The sequence below is a fragment of the Athene noctua genome, chromosome 7 (genome assembly GCF_965140245.1).
Source record: "Athene noctua chromosome 7, bAthNoc1.hap1.1, whole genome shotgun sequence".
Taxonomy (NCBI): Eukaryota; Metazoa; Chordata; class Aves; order Strigiformes; family Strigidae; genus Athene; species Athene noctua.
The window spans coordinates 34,252,788-34,276,378 of NC_134043.1; the positions used below are offsets into that span (position 1 = coordinate 34,252,788).

Sequence of the window (23,591 nt, forward strand, 5' to 3'; positions counted from 1 at the left end):
AACGTACCAGCTAATTTCAATGTGAATTAAAATGGGAGTCACAAGAACCACAGAATTTATGCAATGGTCTTCGGAGAGAATTCTCTATGCACAGAATGACCTCCACAAATATTCATTAACAATTTAACAGAAGAGGAAGCTCATGAAGATCAGAAACTGGAATTATTTCCAAAAAGTTACTTGATGTTTTCATTCTTAATGAATTTCCTTGCATGAACTGAAAAGCTGTAAGAGAAGTCAGCAGACATGTATACAATACTTTTGCCAGATCAGCCTGAAGTTTCTGATACAGGTTAACAGGGATGACTGTAATATATAGTCAGCAGCTAATTCCAGTCATGTAGAGAATGCTTCTACACTGCAGCATTCTCTGCATTCTGCATTCATAGATATTAATTATCTAGATAGTTGTGTAGTAGGTACATATTAGTATTTCCTTTTATTATGCACCTATTTCTATCTAGCAATAATCTATTGACTGAATTGCATGGGTTTAATTCAGTCCTAGTATAACTGAAGTACAACATTGATTTTTATACAATGGTTCCTTCAGTTACTTACCTAGAACTTAATGTCTTCAGTAGCAAACATTCCCGCAATAAAGCTGGTGTTAACTTGGAGTGTAAGACAGAACACGGCACTCTAAGAGTCCATGAGGACCCCCCAGCAGAGGACTTGCAATAGCCTGGTGGCCAAAGCCCCACTGCTAGATTAGGACCAGAACAGGGGCAGTCACAGACACTTACAGAACGATTCCCACTGGTTCTTTCCCAAAGGCCTGCTCTAGTTTCTTTCCATCCTGTATTCCCACCCACAGGGAATGTCAGTCCTGACATTCAAGAGCCCTCTTTCTGAACCTCAGTGAGGTCCAGTCTGGGAGCTCTTTGGTCACATTAGCACAGTCACGCTAGGGTCAACCTGGCAAATGGCCTGGGAAGTGAAAAAAGCATTCTTAACTGAAGGAGGGATTTCAACGTGGCCCTCCAGTATTCCAGGTACTTCCTTGTCACTAGCATTTAATCAGACTGATAATCAACACTGAAAAACCCAAGTTTCTCAAAGGACCAGAGGTACAGCTCCTTACTAAGGCCAAGACTTGTATATCTGGTGTGTCTAAGGCACCTAACTGGGTTAAGTGAGAGTCCTGCAAATAGCAGTGACCTCTAAATGTTAGCTTTAGGCTCATACCGACTATATAAGCCCATGAAGAACAGTCAGAAAACAAATTAAAAAAGACTGAAAAATGCCTACCAACAGAGCAGCACAAATAGGGCCGTGGATGATGTATAGCAGATGAGTATCAGAGCTGATCCAACAACTGGAGGAAACAAACAGGAAAAGAAGAAAATATTTGGCATTTTATTATCTTTTGTATTCCTCTTTCCCTCCCCTTTAAAGAAAATACAACAGTTTTGCAAAACAAGTTGAGATGCTACTTACTTGTCATTATAATATAAACTTCTAGCAACAGCATGTATGCAGGCAGGGATCAGTGGAAAACCTGTGAAGAAAAAACAATGTTGTCTTCACATGTAAACCTGGCTAATAACTAAGTAAACTTGCATCTCTTGCAGGAATCTTCTGTATTTTTACCTCATTCAAACTATACACCTGGAGAGTAAATAAAGTAACAGGGACCGATTCCGTTTCTATTCTCAAGATTTCTTTCTGAGGGGGGAGTATGAAAACTTATTCCCACTGTTTTGCCAGGAAATTCTTACCAACATACAGAAAGAATAGGCAAATCAAATTATAACTTTTCAGAATGCAACAATCAATCTTCATTAACACAGATGTTTTTTCAGACTGCAGTCTGCAATAATGCTAAATAGGTAGGCAATATTAAAAAGGTAATCGTATCTATGACCATAGCTTTTGCAGTGTGATTAACAGTACTGACATGTCCTCACTGACACTTGCTGGGTATTCAGAAAACAAGGTCATCTGCAAAACAAAACTCTGGAAATCAGAATTTTAAAAGAATAGGCAAATTAGTTATCTGGGGTCCTTGACACTCTGATGGTACCTATTTTTCAGAAACTGCTGAGCACCTATGATCTTTTAATCACATCTCAGCTGTGTCTGTAGTGGGACAGCTAGTGATCCAGGTACCAAGTCACGTTACAGCTGAATGTGCCAATACACTGAAGCTGAGGAGAAAGCCCTCACTTGCACTTTGTGAATGTGCTGTTGTGCATTATCTGAAATGACCAGGTTTGGCTTGTTAGTTTTGATACTGATATTACTTGAGATCTTCAGCTACAGCTATTCTGTATTTACTTAGTGAACAATACAGGTCAAATGGAACTGCTGGAAAAATAAATCCTTCTGACCCTCCATCCTAGACACGGCGAGACTTCTCTGAAAACAAACATTCATTCCTGAATAAACATCTTTGAGACGAGGAACAATGAATAATTACTTCTTCACGTCTTTTTTGTAATAGGAGACTATTTTCTCTATACAAAGGAGGAGTTGCTTCCTGACTCCAGAAATGCATAATCTCTCTTTCAGTAAAGACAGAGGTACATACAACTTCCTACGTTAATATTTCTAAGGCTGTTAAAACACCACAGACAAAGAAGAGGGATGTGTCATCATTGCTCAAAGATACCAGCTCAGAGAAGCAAAGGTACAGATGTTCAAATTCTCATGAAAGAGAGGAAGAGATGGTATTGGCCTGCAAATACAGAACATGAAATTGCATACCCCAGCCAAGAAGATAATACCACATCAAGTGTTGTTTCTCGGCAAAAACAGCCACCACAATGAGAGTATGCAGGTAAATGCCTTCACACAACATCCAAAAGTAGTTGCAACCCATTAGGTACAGGTAGATGAACTGTGACACTTTGCAGCTAACCTGCAGGAAAAAGCAGAGTAATATATAAATTTTTAAGTTGCAAAAATCTCAGAGATTTGTTTGCAAAATGGGACAAATTAGACAAATTACTGCTGTAATGTTAAAATTATTGTCAAATGTTAATATTCATTCTCTTCTTCACTACAATTACATTTCTTTTTTTAAATAGAATTTTCATGGAATTACAACTCCATACTTTATGGTGACAAAAAAGTTGGTAACTGAGTCTGTATTTTGATTTTTCAAACAATAAGGACCTTGAGATCTTCAAGCACGCATGGCAGAAAGCTGCAACAATATTTTCCCTTATTACAAATATTGCCATATTTCACTGTTCCAATCAATATGGAATTCTTAAATTATATGATGGTAACCACACAAGAAAATGTACTTTGATGAAAGTAGTCCCTTCAATTTTACTGATCGCAACATATAATTACTCCAGAGAATGATTAATGTTTTTTAAATGTTTACAATACTTCCAAATTTAACCTAGTCATGACTGCACTTAGGGTCAGTTGAGAACTTGGGATAGTAGGTTCTGGAATGAAACTCTCTTGTTGGCATATATTTGTATTTAGCTTCATTCAAAAGATATTCTTCAGTTGAAATGTTATAACTTATTGTGAAGACTAAAATGTGAGGTTGTGAAAAAGAGCAATAGTTAACTTGCAGATTTGGATACAGTAGATTTTTTTTTTTCTTCCCCTCCTGAAATTGCTGTGTTTTGTTGATCTATTTCTGGCACTTGGCTTAAAACAAACCAAAAAAATTAATATTGTTTTACCATGTTCTGCTACCTAACTCACTTGATGATGATTATCAGCAGTTATCTGAAGCCTGTTTTCCAGCACTCTGATGAGCTTTTAACAGGAGAAAGAGAATTTATCTTTTTACTATTCAGATTCAGCTTCTGGAGTTTTGCCATAACTTTCACAGAATTTAAATTTATTATCCAGGTCTAAATTAAAATAAAGCCATAGTCAGGCATTTGTTTGTTTGTGTATTTCATTTTCAGGGTCTTCTGTTGCTATAACTCCTAGCCTTTCGGGAGAAGCTACAGATTCACACTTACCCCAGTGTTATCAGGAAATGAGAGAGAGAAAAATCAGACCCAAACGGACAGCTTTTTTACTAGCTTTTTACTTTTTTTACTGCTTTTTACTTTTTTTACTAGCTTTATCTTCCTACACACACACACACAAAAGAAATAATTCTTCTCCTTTCAACTGTTTCTGCCTTTCCTTGGTGAATTCAACTGTCATAACCTCACTGACATCATCTAGAATACACTACTTTCTTGCAGTTGTTTCAGTGAGAAAGTGATTTGTAGAAATTCAGAAGAGCAGTTCAGTATGCTCCGTCTCTTAGGGTGTTATTACTATTTCAAAACCTCAAATGCGAAATGCCCAAAACATTGTTAGACAGACATACTACGTAACATGGATACATCATTACAGAACATTTTAACCTCGCTACATACAACATTTCATCAACTATTCATGTCTCATCCACGTTGCTGAAGTTTTACACATAAAAATCAACAAGGCTGCCAAACATACTTTCACTTACTGGATTAGTTGCAACTAACTCCTGATTGTTGGCAACTGCAGTCAGTGAAATTATTGTTACAACAGAGTTGCAAACAAAAGAGAAAAATAGATTTTTATGCAGGGTAATCCTTTGGCAACTCAAGCTCCTAGAAAAGAGAAACAAGAACAAATGAATACATGGGGGGACAACTATGTGTACCTGAGAACAACTCTGAAATACTAGAGCTCTTTATTTTCCTAAGAAGTCTTACATCAACCCTTCAGTTCCAGTCCAAATTTAATAGAATGATGTGAAAGGTAACACCTTCCCTTAACCGCCAAAAGGAGGCAAAGCAAGTACATTCCGTTCCAATATGTTTACAGTGAAGGACCTGCTTTGTAGTGGTTATCCAAAAAAGATTTAAATAGCAATAATATAATATGTTTCAGAGATTTATACCTTTCTTTTTGTTAGTACCTGAAGAATTTCCCAATTAACTATCATATCTGATCTTCAAGAAGTTGTCTTAGCCTTCATTTCCATTTACCCAAACCTGTTAAGATTTTGAGGATAATTCTCTTTCACTCACATTCTTGTCATTTTTCCTCCTTAATCCTATAGCTAGAGAAATACTCAAATAAGTAATGCAAATCTTGTCTTGACCTTTGTATATAACTAAGTTATAAACAGTATATAGGATACAATTATAAAATGCAATATATAACTGTATTTAATTGTGTCAGTTTTCAAGGTTTGCTTTTAATATTGCCACAAAATTAAAGATTAAAATATCTGTGTAAGGGCTTTTTTTTTTTTTTTTTTTTTTAAACAGAGGTCCAATATCCAATAAATTTAAACAATGCTAGAAGTTGAACGTAATCGGAGCAAAATTCTGTTTATCTGCCTTTCTAGAGAAAGCAGGTCTAACTTAGTGCCATTTTAAGAGGCAGGGATGCTTCTCATTCAAGTTTTTCCAAAGAAATTCAGCTTTACAGACAAACACAAAAGTAGAAAGCCTATATGTATGTATATACAATTCAGACCATTGGGATATTAACGCTCAGAATTCCCAACAGAACAAGTAACATCCATTTTGTTAAGAAAGCAGACGGTCACTTTACAAAGCTGGGTAAAAATGATCCTTTTAGATTTAAGGTAGGGGATGTGCAGCACAGTTGAGCAAACTGATTTGATCACAGCCATACAGCACATCCGTACCTGCAGGCAGGAATGGAGCACAATTTTGCAGAATGAGCATTGCTCAAGGAAACTTCTCCCACATGCAAAGAGAAGTGATAAAGAATGCGGTACTGTGGTCATGCTCAGGAAACGCTCTTTGGTTACTTCGGAGAAGAGAGTGAAGCCTCTGCTGTAAAAAGCCTGTGCCTTACAACTGCACTCACCTACCTTCATTTAATAGCCAGCACTAACAGAGTGCAGTCGACCGGCAAAGTGAAATGACTCACTGGAGGAGGAAAAATCTATCACTTACACATGCAAGTGCTCTTCATTGCTAAGAGAAATCAGCAACACATTGACAAGGTCAGCAGGGGGCAAGTCTAAATTGTCACACGGGGGAAAAAAAAAAATAAAATCAAGTGTTCTAGCTTTTTCTAATGGCATGTCTAGAAGAAGAGATAAAGTATGGCCAGTAATGCTTAATTTTCAATTTGGGAGGGCAGAAAGCAGAAAAAAAATTGTATTTCAGAGGAATACAGATACAGAATAGTCACAAAAGCTGGAGGAATATACTGAAAACTGTTGAGAACGTGACAGATGAAACAAGAAACAAAATGACCTCACTGAACAAGAGAGAGTCAAGAGACTGTCTATAGGGGACACTGCACTTCTTGGCTGCATTCTTTGCAACTATCACAAGAAGAGCATATGAAGCACCCCACAGATACACAGAGTAAGTTAACAGGTTCAGGTATTCACACCGTGAATCAAGTAGAGTTCCTGCAAGTCAAGCCTTGGAGCCCTGAGACATTCTAAGCCTTACAGTCAGTAAATATGGGGGAAGGAAACGACTCTAGAAACCAGTGCTGCTGTGCACCACAAGGAACTACCTACCCTACATGAACCTCTGTCTGCCAAGTGTTGTTTGCCTGAAGAAAACAGAAAAGAAAGTGTCCAAATACAAAACACAGGTTTGAATACGAATTAAGTAAAAAAGTATATTCCATTGGGCTTTTTAAAATTTTTTTTTGTCTTTTATTTTAATGCCCAAAACACATAAAGCCTTGATTATTATAATATGCAGTTTTTTATGTTCTTTGAAAATGTATTTTTATATGGGTTTTTTTGTTTTTGTTTTTTTTTTTTTTCCTGTATGATTTATATATGAAAGGAGAGGCAACACTAGATTCCAGCTAAGACCTTTGTGTAAACAGGTCCTGAAGAACTGTGGAATTCGGTCTGCTTATTGTTAAGATTCAATGCACAGGCAAGGAAAAGCACGTACAGCTAATGGGGCCATCTCTCAGGGTCATCCAGCAGCTGTTCCTGTTGAATATTCAAACACACCCATCCACACCCACCTCCACCCATGCATAAAAGAATTGAAAAGATCACCGGACAAGAAACAAGAAAGCAAGACTGATGACATTTAAAAATGAAGACTGCTTTTTTTCTTAAGCTTCCCCACCCTCTTTCTTCTGTTACCCTTCCTATATTCCCTTTTCTGCTGTTTTCCTTAATGACATAATATCCTTTAATCACTTAATTCTCATCATTATGATCTAAGAACATTTGAATGACCTACCCCTGGATTAAACCATGGGCAGTAAAATAAAAACAGACCTCCTGCTAAATTACCTATTTCCCTTCCTATTTTGACTCCTCTACGTCTCGAACATTAGAGAAAAATTCATTTCTCCAGTATTTCTCCAAAAGAAAGAAGGTAACATTTTTCAAAAGTCCCCAGGTGTGTTTGAGATCTGACTTTTTTAAGGTATTCAAATACTGCAAAATTCAACCAGTGAGCTCCACATATGCACCTAATGGCAATTATCTGTTCAGCTGAAATTAACCTAAAGTGACTTAGAAACCTCCTCTCTACTAATCCATGATTCAGCTGTTTGCCCACTCTTTAAGCATAGTGTTGGCATCCTCTGTGAGTGCTGTCATAATGCTTGATCAACAACTCCTTTATTTCAGGTGGGGTTTTTTAATTTGTTTGTTTCAGGGTTTAAGTTGGGGGGCATCTTTCAAATTATAGCTCCCCTTTCTCTGAATTCTTTTCTTTTAAAGTTTTCTCTTGCCTTGTTTTCCTTTCTTTATGAAAACCATAGAAGTGTTTTAATGGAAGATTTATAATAAACACATGTATGATCTAGAGGATATAACAGAACGAGAAAGCAAAGCCACTGCAAGAAGTTATTTTTATGTTTCATAGATGAATTTACAGAGGGGAAGATTGGAGTTCAAGTTTATAGCCCATTTTATGCTATTAAACCAAAAACTCCACTTGGGGAACACAAGTCACAAATCACACAAGCATTTCCAATCAGACAATTTTCTAAAGAAAAAACAGAATTTCAAATGAAAAAATAAAATGCACAAAACCATTTCAATCTTAAAAAAATTATTTCATTCAAAACCCAATTATTTGATATTTGAAAAGCTGAAGATATTTGAAAAAAACCTGTCATTTTTCCTACAGAGGAAAGTATCACCTTTCTAGTCAAACATAAAGTTATTCTAATGGTCAGCAATCCAGCAAATATCATCTGGAAATGATCAATCGACTATAAGAATAAATTTTTTGGAAACATGAGAAATTCAAAGGCACCCACACACAATAGCAAAAAAAAAAAAAAAAAAAAAAAAAGTCCACCTGTTAAAGCTATGAATAATCACACAAGCTTCAGCCGATACATAATACATCCTGGTATTAATCTAGATCCTTAAATACCCTTCTAGTACTAAAAATACTTTAGAGGAACTGTACATCCCAAGAGAACAGCTTGTAGAGAACTTTCTTTAGCTTCCTTTAAATTTTGTAATTTCCTTTTATATCCCAACATAACCACAGTCTATAAGATGCGGTTTGCTGGTCTGGATTAATTCCATGTGGTTCTCAGAGGACAGATGATCCTTCTACCAGAGGGAGAAAAAAATCCCTGGAGGGTTAGACAAACGCGACATAGTTGTAATAGTAGCAAAGCAGATCACCTGCTTTTGCAGTAAGTGCCACAAGCCAAGATGAAATTGGCTTGTTTTCATATTATAGTACAGAAAAATCATGCTTTACTGTCTCTGAACTTTTAAAATAATATTGTATTCCTAATATTTTTGTTTTCTCCTGAGAAGTCTATGTCAAAGCATTTTTCCTGTCACATTAAATATGTAGTCTGTTAAACGTTTTGTGACATTTACAGTAACAGTATAGCCCTTTCTTATGCAAAATCAAGCTTCTTATAAGGACTTAGAGCCATTTCACATACTGATTTTGTGGAGGGAAAGTGAATTTGGAAATGGTAAGCACTGTTTTTATAGGTCAAATGCAGATAAATTAAAATGCACAAAAGTTTTGGTTTGTCCTCATGAAAAGAAGTCAGAAAAAGCTGAAAAGTCATCCTCAATATAGGATTTCATAAAGAGAGGCTACAAAGTTGAAACACATTGGTTTGTTGGGGATCTGTGAAAATATTATCCCAGAACCTGGGGAAATAATGCATATCTAAATTGGAAACACTGTATTCAGCCAGAGGGGACTAAAAAGGCTAAATATTTTATTAGATATCTGCTTCCCCTACCTAATCAAGGTCCAGAGCATGAGAAAAGCAAAATCTGAGCTAGCCTCACAGTTGCTGTCGTACGTTTTATTCATATTTAAATGTTAGGAGAAAATAGAAGATGGAGTGACACAGTAGGGTATAGTGGTAAGACTGCAGAGCAGATCTATATTATCCAATGAAAACTGATACTGAAATGATTAAACTAGTGCCAGTTAGCAAGGAAAGCCTACACTGTGCAGTGCAGCATTTGGCAGAGATAACTCACGTCTCTCAGCTCTGCTCATGTGGCAATCACTCCTGGTTTCACTTTTCTACTAAACCTCATCAACACCTTCAAGAAAAAAGTCTTTCATTGGAAAGAAAAATAAGATCACAAAATCTGAAGTACTAATTTAAAAGACCTGTGCATTATATTGCAAGCTGTTGTGATAGTGGTGATACTGCTCAAACTTCCTTTCATGAAGGTAACATAATAACTGTTAGAGGATATGACATAACTGTAATAGACATAATATGGTGCATAAAATAAACAGGATTATTTTTATTATTTCCATTCCTATTGTAGCTCTTAGCCTTACTTTCTTTACAGTTTATCGTATTTTGTGGCTGCCTACTTTGGAGTGTCACTGTACCTATCATATGTTATCAATATTTTTGTTTCCATTTGCTCTTTAGTTGGGTTGATGCTTGGCATAACCACACCGTAACTTATAAAAAAACAACCAGGAAAAAAAAACCCAACCAAAAAACCCACAAAAACTCCAAGCCCCCAAAAAACAAATGAAAATTTTCCCATTTCTTATTTTCAACATATTCTACAATTTTTGATTTGCAGATTTGGGATTTTAGGTTTATTTTCTCAGAAACCTACAATTTTATTACAATATAATGTTCAATGTCAAACCAATTTACCAACTTTCTTTACCTTCTTCTTCCCTCTACCTTCATTGGGATGACTGGTGGTTCAAAGTATTGAACCTAGGATTGTTGTAACTACTGATACTTGGTAAAGGCTTTTAAATATACTTACTTAAAATAAAAGAATATGCCAAGGGAAATCAGAAGTGATGCAATTGAAAGACCATGTCCAATGATGGCCAAGTAATACAAGTTCAGAGCAGTCTGCAATACAAGAACAAAAGCAAGCACCTGTGATGCACACAGAACTATTGTTGATAAAGCACATACTTTTACATCTCTTCTGCATGTAAAAGGACTATAATAGGATTATATAATGATGAGCCAAGTCTAAAATCCTGCAAATCAACATCTTACTGAAATCAGTAAGACACACAGCACATTTGTTGAAATCGTCACTACAAAGAAGAGCCTTTCACTTTCACAATAAAGCATAACTATTCGGATATCATAGGAAAAATTAGATCATACATACAAATGCTGTATGTAAAAACTGCATGTATCTTCTGAACGTTATTTCAATTTAAGACAAACTGTAGCTTGCTACATACATTGACTTTTGAAAAGATTCCAGGTAAAGTTGTGAGATGAGACAAGGGTACCTCTTTGTACATGCCAGAATTTTTCCAATTATAATTCTTTCTAAAAATGAGATAATTAAAAAAAAAAAAAAAAAAAGGCAAGCAATGCGATAGGTTTAAAAATAAACATTTGGAAAAATTTGGAAGTGAGAAAAAATGAGGTTTACCTCTGAAACGCTGAAGTTTGGCTGCATATATATAATGACAGCCTTTCTATAACAGGTTGATATCCCATATCACCACCTTTCAGTGACCAGTTGAGACAAAGGTGCATGTTAACAATTTAGAAGATTTCCACCCAATTTAGAACTGGCACGAAACAGCAGTACGGCAGAGACTGCTGGTGAGGGCAGCAACAATAAGAACTGAACAATGGACAACAATCACATCTATTGTGCATTATCTAACCCGCCTTCCAAAAAACCCAAAAAGATAACATTGTTTAATATAACAACACATACAACTGTAGCAAGCAATAAGGTTTTCTTCAGAGCTATTATTTCATTTAAACAATAGCTTCTGATGCATGACAGTTGAAATACACTGGCAAAACAGCCTGAGGGAAACTAGCTCATTATTCATAAAGGACGACCTGCATGGATCTGCTCCTGCCTAAATAATATTCTCTCAGTTTCCAGACAAATATTAGGAAGAATCAATGAATTATAGCATCTCTGATAGCAGCATTAAACTGCTATTAGCTTATTCAATGTCGCATGATTTGAGAAAAAGCAATACAAAAATGCCTTGTTCTCATCTATTACCACCTTTTCTCAATATGTTTTCTATGTAAATACCTTAAAGCAGTCTTGACAGCAATGATGGAGTCAGCTGGGATCTCTACCAGATGTCAGTATTCTCGACACAATCTGCTATTACTGAGCTTTTTTTCCATGAGGTCTAAATTAATTTACAGTCTACTCTGACCTGTATTTTATATTCTCAGTTCTTGGGCACTTACAGTGTCAACTTACTGCTTCTTCCCATGACTGAATGTTTTATAAAGCATATTAGCGGACATACGGGCGGAGGGGAGGCAGGGCAAACTATGCAATTTTGCCCATTATATCTTCACACATCAGAGTATCTTGAAAAGAGGGCGTTTGGAGGTTTACCAAACTTTTTTATTTTATTTTTCTTTTTCTAAATCTCTTAATGTATGAGCATCTTCAAAATAAACTGAAGTCTATAGAAATACCATCTATACATATATCCACATCCATACGTGTGTGCATAGTCTACTTTTAATGTAGAGAAAACAACTCTCTCAAAGCATTTTGCTGCCTGACCTGAGATAATTTTGTATGCTTGTAAAATTTCACTTAAATAAACTTGAAGTATAGGTTTTCTATTCATGTAAGCAGCTTAATATCTCAGAAGCTGAAAAAATGGCACTTGGGAGCCAGGACACAATACATACACAGGAAAAGGGTCACAAGAAAAAACAAAACCTGTCTAACACTTCTCATTTACTTCCCTTTGGCCTCCAAAGATCCTGTGGTAAATCTGCTCAACTAGAGCTTGCCTACACTTCTGCAAAAAAGAGAAGATTATCTCTGCTTTTCACACTGGGGAAGAAAAAAACCAAAACAAACCCCCAAACATCTGAACTCTACTTAGAACTGCCTTGAAGATGCATTAATCTCAAGTAAAACTTTGGTTGTACACCTGCTGAAAATCTGTCGCTACGAGTTAACTGGATAAACCTATGCACTCAGCACATCTTCCAGAGATGTGCAAACCTCCTGCAATTCTGCTAAACTTGGACCCTACTTCAAAACTGCAAAGCAAAATGTAAAGGTATGCTCTTACAAGGCATGCACTTTGCCTACCAGTAGACGACTGTGGATCACCTAGACAAGTATTAGTAGCTACACATTTAAAATAACCATAAACAAAAATATTATCATATTATTCAAGCAGTTGAAATCAGCTGTAAAAAACAAAGCAGTTGGTTTGGGTTCTTCCGAGTCTGTTTTGCCCAATTTATCCTTTTTATTCAACGTGCTTTCTTTTGACATATGGATGTTGCATCAACTCTAGTGCCATTCAAGTTTTGAAACTTGTGAATTTTTTCAGATCAGTTTCTTGACACTGGTAACATGCATACATTCCTCTCCTACCTTCACTTTTTCATGTGTATAGATATTACACTGGGTATAGTTTGTCCACGTCCTGTTGCTTTCTGGATGTCTAAACCAATTACCGCTTGAATCACAGATCTTCGTAACTTTTTCTACAGTCAGAGTAGATGGAAAGAAAAACAGAAACCACAACAGTCAGCAGTGAAGTTCTACTTCCTGATGCCTAGTATTTAAGAAGAAAACTTGGCAAACAAATGACAGTTTTATTAATATGACTAGAGAGACATTGCTTGTTGTTATGAATTCTGAGAAATTTGAGGCCATTGCTTTTGCTTGGCAAGGGCAACTGATGATGTGTTTTTCTTAAGAAAACAAATAGACTTCCCACCTCCAATCCAGTAAGTATCAAAATATATCAAACTGTTAAGAGAACTACCAGATGAAGTGACAAGAATATTTAAATGGCTTGTTTAACATCCAAGATCTAAACTGAAGTCTGACATCCTATCACTGTAAATTAGGATTGGACAGGCAGTAAAACTTCAATAGAGAAACTGCTCAAGAACCAAACTGGAAAATTTCTGGGACCACATAATGATTTCTATTGTCAAATAGAGGCATGAAAGGACCCTGGGAAATACCTAATGCATCAGAAACAGACAGGAGTGGATGTCTATGATATTTTCCACATGCTCACAGATGCAAAGTTTAACCTACAGAAACAGGAAAAGATTCATTTGTGGGAGAAACTCTTGTTGACTTCAAATACTAAAATGAGGTAAAAGAATGTTATATTTCTGCTTGTCTGTCAGAAAAAAAAGCTCATCTAAGAGGAAAAAAATGTGATCTAACTTCAATTTCTATTTCCCAATCTACAGAATCCCTCAAGGACATATTTCAGAAAAGAAAATAAGTAAACTTGCCAGTTTTCTGTGTGATAAAGGGAAAATGTAAATAACGGGTTTGGAGTTTTAGTCACTAATTCTGGAGCATTAGTGACTTGAATGGAGCAAACAGGAAGTATTAAGCATGCAAAATCTCATTTTCTTGAGAAATGCAGTGACGCAGAAGCTCATGCACACTTACCTGATGGGTTGAAATCCTGAAAGTAGTCAGGACAACGCTGTACTGACACAGTTCCAGCAGCAACATCACTCCAGCACAACCAGCCATCCCATGTCCTGTTACAGTAGGGACCTGCAAACAAGTAGAGACCAGATAATAAAATAACAACCCTTCTTTCATAACAGTCTTTCAAAAGCAAGATGTAGGACTGCCGAAGCTAAGTTTCTCACTTGCAGCAATGAGTAAAAAAGACAATAAAACATAAGATTGAAGTAGTAGTTAATTAAAACTCCACTTAGTGAACTAGTTCCTTATATGTACATTTCTTTGAACACATTTTAAAATCCATCATCATTCAGCTTGAAATGGTCTATCTCTACAGTATCCATTTCTGACCTCCATACATTCAGTTCCTCCAAAGAATCATTTCAGAAGAGAAAAAAACGCATTGTAAAAGAATGCCATTACCTCTTCTTGCCTCAAAAAGCCATTCAGTTTTTCCAGAAGTTATAAAGTCAGAAACAGTGAATACAGTGACAGGTGGAGTTACTGAGGTTAGCTCTGAATGAGTTACCAGAAAAATCATTAATGACACTAAACACAACCCTCAGAGGAGGGAACTTATGTGTATCAAGATACTTTCAATTTTTAAAGGCAGATGTGACCAGGGACACAGTGGTATTATAATATCATGACACGAAAAAGTGGTAAGACTAATCAATCATCATATTTGAATCTATTTAAATCAACATTTTCTTATCAGAAATGGAAGCTCTGTGTTATGTAAGATGTGGTGCTATGGGCAGGTAATTTATCTTCAAGAATCCCAAAGTGATGTTTCTAAAAAATTGTACAAATATAGTTACAGCCTGAAAAACAATTTCTACCAATACAAGAAATGAATATATCTAAAGGATCCTGAATTACTGTAATTATATCTGTTGACCATTTGCCTTCTTAAAACATTATAAGAATATAATCTCTACCTTCTTTCCTATGAATAGGATCTTGCATAATTTTCTGGTAGCATTCATACTGTGCTGTCATAATTTTATTCCGTGTAACACTCAGTTGAGTGAAGTCCTCCGTCATATTCTGGTGCCCTTCAGATGGTATAGCAGTGGCAAAAAACTAAGAAGAAAAAGACTTTTTTTTTAGCAAGTCATGTACAAACTCCAGTATAAACATCTTAAACTTCAATCTTTTTAAATATTATATTTTAAATATTATTTTACTGAAGGAAAATTATCTTCAAATCTTATTACTGACAATATGATTTTGTGTTTTTCTGGTTAATTTAGCAATTCTTTTTACTAATGAATCTTTACAAATATCTCCTGAACAAGCATGGGGGAGTAACAATCTGCAAGATTTGCAAATAATGGAAAAATGCATAAAAAGCACTGAGACAGTCAGAAGCATATAAACAGCTTTTGCAAAATCCAGTAAAATATACTTAAGTTACATTAGTCTAAAAGGCACTTGAATCAGGCCCAAAACGATCCTTTAGGAAAAGATATGAAAAGGGTCTTTCCATACACCATATGAGTCAAAGCTTTTGGCTTGTTTAGAGCTACTTGGTTTCTCTATAGTCTTTTGAACCATAAAGTCAACCCTCAGTATACAAAAAAAGTGTTCAAAAGACATGACATCCACTTTTATATTTATAAAAAATAATAATTTAAAACCCCCAAGACCTTAAGAAAGTGGATCTTGATCAAAATCTGAACATTGCATTTTTTAAAAAAATAAATATTTTATGGGAAGCTACTAAACTTCATGGAAAAACAAAGCTACAGATTGAAATACTGTACCACTGTCATACAAGGGGTGAAATCAAAAGTTTGGAGGATGTCCTCTGAATCTGAGTTAGATGCCTCCTCCGGTCTTCCTGAGGTATGCATAGTACTGTTTATATGTCACTTGTCAACTGTTACTATAAAGTTCTCTGATAGCAAAGGATATGCTGGGTTCAGCAGAGGTAAATACAATTTGTGTTCCTTTACCACAGGAATTTAAAGGAGAACAGAGGTAGATAAAGATCCTGCTCTGCAGAAACTACATTTGAACGCAAAATTAGTTGTTTCTGCATTTCCATAGTAATACTTTTTATGGTATTCTGTACACACTTGTTAAAACTGTGATTTAAAAAAACCCTGTAAGACTCACCATAGTAACTGATAAGAACAACAGCAAAAACGTGATCCAGTTTTTTGTCATTTTTATATCCGGTGCAGTGAATTTTATATTGTGGTTGAATGAACTCAAACTGCAATGGAAAAAAAGTAGGAAGAAATTTAGCAATTCATGAAGGCCAAAACTGAAAAAAAAAAAAAAAAAAAAAAGACTTCATATTTTCTTTCTGAATTAAATCATGGTTTTCATTCCTAATCAATGGAGGCTCTCTCAATTTTTATTCATGCATAGTGATGCCATGTGATATACATGCAGATGTACAATATGACGTGAAAAAACTGCACTCAATTCACCAGCAGTGAATTATAGTAGTGGGGTTTTTCCTGCACAGCTGACTTCATTGCCTCAACTAAGATCAATTCTCCAGAGGGTTTGTCTGAGTCAGGTAGCTGGTATGAACTCTAACACATATGTGGCAACTAGCCCTGAGATACGAGTTTATGCTTTGACATCTCTGCCTTTGGGCAACCACAGCAAACTGCAGTTCAGTTCCCTCTCCAGTAGACTCGAGACACACAGACACACACACACAGAGTTCTTTCCTATTCTCTTCATACCAGCTAACTTTTGATTTTGCCATTTCTGGAAGAACTGATCTAGTAAGTAGCCACTTTATCTTGAAGTTATAACTTTGCAAGGATGATAATGGCAATGCAAGAATTAATTTGGAGCTGTAAAATAGTTCCTGTATCTGCAGTAGCTGTGAACTGGTTTCTTTATCTGTAGTTTTAAAAAAACCCAGAACTTCCCAGAACAGCTATAATCATCTTACAGTGCAGACTGTTCTTGGAATTGATTCTTTAAGTGTAAAATGCACCTAAAACTTATTTATTAAGCACCTAGACCGTCTATAAAGCATAACCCTGCTGTGACAACTCCCTCAAAAGAAGGGAAATGTTTAAGAAATTTCTCATACTGTATTTCACTGTGTCCTCAAGTATCCTGATAAGATCACAAAGCTGAGCCTGGGATTGTGATAAGAGCTTCTCTTCTGATTGCATGGTAGCAAAAGACCTCTCCTCAAAAGACCTCCAATGATCAAAGGCCTCGGAAGCCTGCCATGTGAGGAAAGGCTCAGAGAACTCTCTTTGTTCAGCCTGGAAAAAAGAAGGCTTAGAGAAGACTTTATCACAATGTTCCAGTATTTAAAGGGTGGCTACAAAGATGGAGACTCCCTTTTTACAAGGGGTCACATGGAAAAGACAAGTGATAATGGGTACAAGTTACTCCTGGGGAGATTCCAATTGGACACGAGGAAAACTTTTCACAATGAGAACAATCAGCCACTGGAATAATCTCCCCAGGGAAGAGGTGGATTCCCCAACACTGGACACTTTTAAGATCCAGCTGGACAGTGTGCTGGGCCATCCTGTCTAGACCATGCTTTTGCCAAGAAAGGTTGGACCAGATGATCCTTGAGGTCCCTTCCAACATGGTATTCTATGATTCTATGATTGTGCTGTTGGGAGCAGAGTACCTACATGCCAGACTGCCTCCTGACCCAAGCCACACTCTCCCTTGGATCACACTCGCTCTTGTCTTTGAAAGTTTCCCTTAGCCAGCGGTCCTGTTCTACAAGAGACTGGTGGATGACAAACTGATAGTACATTGACCAGCCGAGGTAATTTTACAAAAAGACCATCCCTTAAAAAATCCCTGTCCTATTTGCAAAAAGCAAACATTCTATATATCTTTTCTGCTTTTACGCTAAGACTGTGTCCTCTTAACGCAACTATAATAAAATAAACAACATTTTGTAGGATATACTGACTACAAAAGATGTTTATTGTACAGCTTGATGTAAATACAAGAAATGTGTTGTAACATCAGTTACTGCTGTGCCTGTTTATCCCAGACTAAAACTGTATCTGTAATCTTTCCTCTATTTTTACCATTGACATACAATCCTCTAACACCGATTGCTGGAAATCGCACAGGTAATTCAGTGAGACACCAAAATTCAAAAATGCTGTTCTGAAAACCCTTAAAACACTAACAGGAAGACCAGTTGGCATACATGAAATATACTCTTGGTCTGAGCTAGTACTTCTCTAGAAAATCCACGTGTGATGAGAACTATAGTGAATAGATAATTGTAAAACACACTGTTAACTAAAGAAAAAAATCTAAATATCTGTGTGTAGTGACTAACAACTGGCTGAAAACCAAATACAAATTGAGATATCTAAATTAGCAAAGAGGCAACAGGACTTCAATTCTACATGATAACTAGGGGCAAGGGAGATTAATTCAAACCTCTCACAAGTTTCATTTATTTATAGTTGTGTCTGTTTACCTAGGAAGGGAAAAAACCCCACTGGCTTTCTAAGGAAATGGGAATTAATTAATTGGTTGTAAAGTAATTGAGTAATCTCTCTGCAAAGTATGCTAAAGCACATCTGCACAGGGATAAAACCCATTAATGATGTGCACAGGACAAGCAAAGAGACCAGTCAAGTAGAACATACCAATCATGATTTAGTGTATGTTTTTCTATATATGCATACAAGAGTTCAAATAATTTTCCCTATAATAGCAGCAAAAATCCTTATGCTAAAACAAATGTTGGATGGCAAATTTAAAATGCATATTCAAATATTGCTCTCTCTTAGCCTTGTTTTTTATTTATCTAAAAGATACAATATCATATAAACAAAGGCAGAATTTATCTGCTTTGATTCACAGTCCATGATTATTTCTGCTTCACAATATTAAAAGTCACCCTTTAGTTTGGTTCCTTTAATGGTGGAAATCTTTTCATATCTAGTGGTTTTGTAAACACTTCCTATCAACTACTGCAGTATCCACTGCTAAAATATTAATTCTTCCCAGGAGATAAACGATTAAGTCAAGTCTATAATTCACTCTATGCTTTTCACTCATTTCTCACAGTTGCTAACTGCAAAAAAATTTATAAAGAAGAAAATCCTTTTTCTAAACATCATTACTTTTGGACTTTTTGGACAAAATGCAGGATGAATGTCATTGAGATGCCTATTTGGACTTTAGGAAAGCATTTCTTCCATCACTACATGAAATAATTCACTCAACATTTACTCCAGTTGTCTTGGACAAGAATTTTCACAGGAAGATTAAAAACTTCAAGAATGAACAGCAATGTAGTCCATTGACTACAAGCAAGCCAGTGCTACTGAGAATGTCACGCTGCTTTTATTAATCATCTTTTCTGGTGAGATGGAAAACAAATATAATTCTCAGAAAGTTCTCTCCCTCTCAGAGCTGTGAGGTATTAGATGCACAAGGAAAAGCAATCACTTAGAGACCTATTCTTAGGTTTCTCTAATTAATAATGCTTCCCAAATTGTTGTTCTGCTGTTGAACATCTTTGACACTTCTACTGTGGGGAAGAGAGGACAACTGTACTGGACTGAGATTGATTTGAGTGTATTGAATATTAGCTTGAGAGAAAAGATGGTGGAAACTTAGACAGAATCCCCGGACTCCACTATGTGACAGTGGGGATCTGAACAAAAGCCTTCAGGACCATGATTCACATGGTAAGTATAGAATGAAACTAAGTCAGTGGACACAACACTACAGCTACCTGCAGCCCTCTGGCTTAAGTAGTTTCCCAGTAAAAGGGAATGTCGGTGGGAAGAGAATGAGGAATTGCAATAGCAAATCAGATCTTCAAAGTCTCATTTTTATTGTTAGTGCATGTTGTACTGAACCCTGGGATAACTTTAAAAAAAAACAAAACAAAACAACATCTGCTGTTTTTCCTTTTTATTACATTCTCTGTTACCTAAATTAATGATACTCCAAAGGCCTATATCGTGTTTGTCACTGATAGCAGTGACATCTACTGAAGAAGGAATTCAAAAGGAACTGCAAGCTGAACTTAGCCAAAATAGTCACTGCTATAGCTTTAACAGATGTTCACAGTTCTCTTCCTCCTGCTTTCTCTACAGAGCCATCCTGCCTCATCAGCTGTTTCCACTTTTAACCTTTTCCCATCCTCCCAAGAATAAATGTCATCCTTGCTGAGTTCCAAACACTTCCCATTTCAATGATACAGCAAAAGGGTTAAAAAAAGTAGTAAGCAAGAAAAATAAGTTTTTGAACTTCAATCACCTGACCACATTTAGTACAAAAGAAGAAAACAGAGGCAGCTTCTACCTTAAGCAGTTGCCTTTAAGTCTGACTTTCAGTCAGAATGCAACTCTGTAGGAGTGGGATAGAAAGGAGTCTACTTATGTCATTGCATGTACAAACATTTTTCACTAATTAGTAATCTTTGATTTGCCCAGGAAAAGAAAAAAAAAAAAAAAAAAGCAAAACTAAGCAACCAAATCCCAAACCATTTTCAGTGTAAATTACATATCTTGCAGTGTATTATAACCTTGCAAGACAAAAGTTAAACATGTGCAAATATAGATGTACAGACTTCCTCTCTGACTGAAAATGGGGGTAAGAATGGCCTATTTTCTTGACCACCCCATCACTCTTGCTGTTGTTCTAGCACTCCCTGATTTTGTTTTTTTGCAATATCTCTTAGAAATAGTTATACATGCTATTTTGTTATTTCTGGTTCTTTTTAGACAGAGGCATACAACTCAAAGTATTTAAAACCCCAGGCAACATTTGGTTGTTTCAGCCCAAGATACAGGCAAAAACAAGTTGGAAAATGCCCAACCCTTCTCAAGTGTTCCTAATTTGAATTGCTGTAGTATACTCTTAGAAAAAAACACAGTAGTCTAAAATGGAGTTACAGATAGAGCCTTCCCATACATCTCCACTCACATAAACTTTCTGGAAACACCCTGTCTCATTCTCTGAACCCACAGCATTGCTCACATGCATGGAGACATTATTAAAAAAAACGCCACACTGAAACATTCCTCCTTCTACCTTTCTTTCCATGAGTTTTTCCTAGGGAGCAGCTGTGGCACAACAGCATTTACTCTTTTCTTGAGGATTAAAATAAAGAAGAAACAGAGTGGCATATCTCATTTTTACTGTTCTGTTACAACAACTTCATCATGCATTAGGTGGTAGTTCAGCTTAGTATGAGAAAGTACTCGCTGTTTATTTCTTGGGCCACATGCTATGCACGCCCCAAGGTCTCAGGTTTATTGCAAGTAGAAAATTAGGTCTAGTTCATAAAGATGTTTCACATCTTTTACTCTCTCTATTAGCATGCGGATTTTTTTTTGTTTGTGCATCACTCCAGTTGCTTGCCAGAGGCCTTGAAGAGATTGCAGAACCATCTGTAGATAAAATTACACAGATTAAATTACTCCTGTGTACTTTTCCCCATTAATAGCTTTTGGCTACCATTCAGCTAAGTTTTGTCTCCTGCACCCAAAAGAAATTACTAGCAGTAATTGACAACACTCTTGGCCAGTTATAATAATACCTAATATCATAAAAACCTATCACAGCATGATGGTGGTGCTAGTTTCTCCCAGGAAGGAGGGATCCCTCACTATTTTGTAACACTTTACTTCTTCTGTTCAGTTCACAGGTTTGGATGACATAAATTATCCTGAGAAGAAACACAGACTATGGAGGTCCACTTAAAAACCAACCCAACCAAAAACCATAAAAAAATAACACCACAACAAAACCCTCTGAATTACAGTTTGGAGAAGGAAACACCCACAAGGTTCTTCCCCTGGAATATTCTGCAATTGCTGCTCTTGGACAACTTTACTCCTCTCCACATAGCAGACTGCAGATCTAAGATGTTTTTGTGTCTTTGTACATCACACCAATTTTGGCTCTTTAAAACAGGATTTCCACTAATAAAAAAAGTAAGAGTTTTTCCTCCTTGCTTTTACATAGACAGGTCTTCTCTTGGCCTCTAGCTTTCAGTGCTTTTCCTGTAAATTATGGAGGGTTTACCCCTCCTTCTCAAATATGATGAACATTCTATTGACTTAAGAACATATGAAAACAGCAGTAGCAAATGTTGCAATTGCATGTGGAAGGCAGGCAAGGACTCAATTAGGGTTATAGTTACAATTCAGCAGGATATCTAACTGTGCCAAATAAATGCATCATATGGAAGTTAAAAATACCAAATCAAAGTCAAATTATTTAGGAGAAGAAACACAATGCTCCACACTTCTAAAATAATTTCACAGGGTTTTCTTGCTTATAGCATTTTATGCCTAAAGTATTTATTATTTTGTCTTCTAAACAGAAACATCTATCAGAGTCTTACAGCATAATTCAGTATAACTTTCTTATTTCTAACTTGAAATGAGAAAAAGCCAGCAGCTACATAAACCAACCTTTACCGCAGAAATCAGTTCCCCAGTAACATACTTCTTTACATCAAAAATATCAAAATAAAAAACCTCAGGGTAATATTTCCCCCTTTACTTACATTTTTAAAATCCTAGAATTTTTTACACTGTCTTACACAGTGATATTAACACCCAAAACGCTTCCCTCTTGAGGAACCAGTTGTTAAATGAAGGCAGCTCAGATTCTGGCAAAGCAAATCTTTACCAACTGACACAGCTTATTCTCAGAGATGCAATTGTGATTTCCAACAGTTTATTAATGCCTCCAGATTTTTCAGTTAGTGCTATTTGATTATCATTCTGTAAGCACTTGTTATGCTTACTTTTACAAGCTTTTCACCCCATAGCCCTAATCCAAACTGTACCTAGATGTCTGAAATCCATCAGCGTAGTTACCTATGTTATTAGGCACAGCTCATCAAGTTCAGTTCAATATTCTGTAAGCCATGGCATTTAAATTCTGTAGCATTAATTCAAGCACAAAGCAACTTAGAAGGAAGGCTGCTCTGCTGAACAAATTTATCTGTAAAAATGCTGGAGTGGCCACTAACACACACCCTGAAAAAGGTTACTACTATAAATGAAGATGACAGCAGAATAATGAATAATTAAATTCCAATAGCCAATTACAATTATTTAGTGCTGGTACTTCTCTTTTTTTTTTTTTTTTTAAATCCATATTAATTTCCTGCTATAGCAATTTAAACATGTAGTTAAAAACATACTCAGCAAACTTTTCTGAAATGGCTCTTCCCCCAAAACAACTGCTATGCTGCGGCAAGGATGTTCCAATTAACATTATTTTAAATAAAATGACTCATGACATTCTCTCTTTTCCATGGATTTCATGCTTTGAAAAAGTTGGAGAGCTCCCACATTCTTATTAGGTATATTTTAATGCCTCATTACCCTTTCCAATATGTATTCCTCATGTGTTCAACAAAAAAAAAAAAAAAAATCCCATAATTGAAACTGGAGCAAGATACAACAGACATACACAGCAAAACTTCATGGTCCAAACCTCAAAATTCATAAGGATGTGTTAGTGATGTGACCACAAACCCAATTACACAGCATAGCAAAGCATCAGAAGTATGCCACTGGAGCTATTGAATCTTCCTGCCTTAGCCCAAATTCTATTGCTTCATTCCAGATGTATATCACTAAAAACAGTGAATGCCTTAAAGATTTTAGGAAAGGCCTTTAGGAACCACTGAAGAGTGTGGGGGCAGCCCTTAAGGACAACAGACATTGACTTCTTTGCTATGACTCTAAGGGAGAGAACAAAGGATCCTAACCACATGCCCCAGTTTAGAGAAAACAAAAACGTTTTC

General features: G+C 36.1%; 1 protein-coding gene across 2 annotated transcripts in view; it reads right to left on the reverse strand.

Annotated features, from left to right (window-relative positions):
* Nucleotides 1-23,591, reverse strand: part of CALCRL (calcitonin receptor like receptor) — a 66,289-nt gene that overhangs the window by 14,963 nt on the left and 27,735 nt on the right. For both annotated transcript variants that reach the window (XM_074910562.1, XM_074910563.1), the window contains 9 exons: nucleotides 15,956-16,055; nucleotides 14,773-14,917; nucleotides 13,808-13,918; nucleotides 12,761-12,873; nucleotides 10,169-10,260; nucleotides 4,436-4,562; nucleotides 2,710-2,863; nucleotides 1,441-1,501; nucleotides 1,252-1,318 (listed from right to left, as the gene is read on the reverse strand). In XM_074910562.1, the coding sequence (XP_074766663.1) occupies nucleotides 1,252-1,318; nucleotides 1,441-1,501; nucleotides 2,710-2,863; nucleotides 4,436-4,562; nucleotides 10,169-10,260; nucleotides 12,761-12,873; nucleotides 13,808-13,918; nucleotides 14,773-14,917; nucleotides 15,956-16,006 (921 nt within the window). In that variant the 5' untranslated portion in view covers nucleotides 16,007-16,055. The remainder of the gene's footprint in view (nucleotides 1-1,251; nucleotides 1,319-1,440; nucleotides 1,502-2,709; nucleotides 2,864-4,435; nucleotides 4,563-10,168; nucleotides 10,261-12,760; nucleotides 12,874-13,807; nucleotides 13,919-14,772; nucleotides 14,918-15,955; nucleotides 16,056-23,591) is intronic.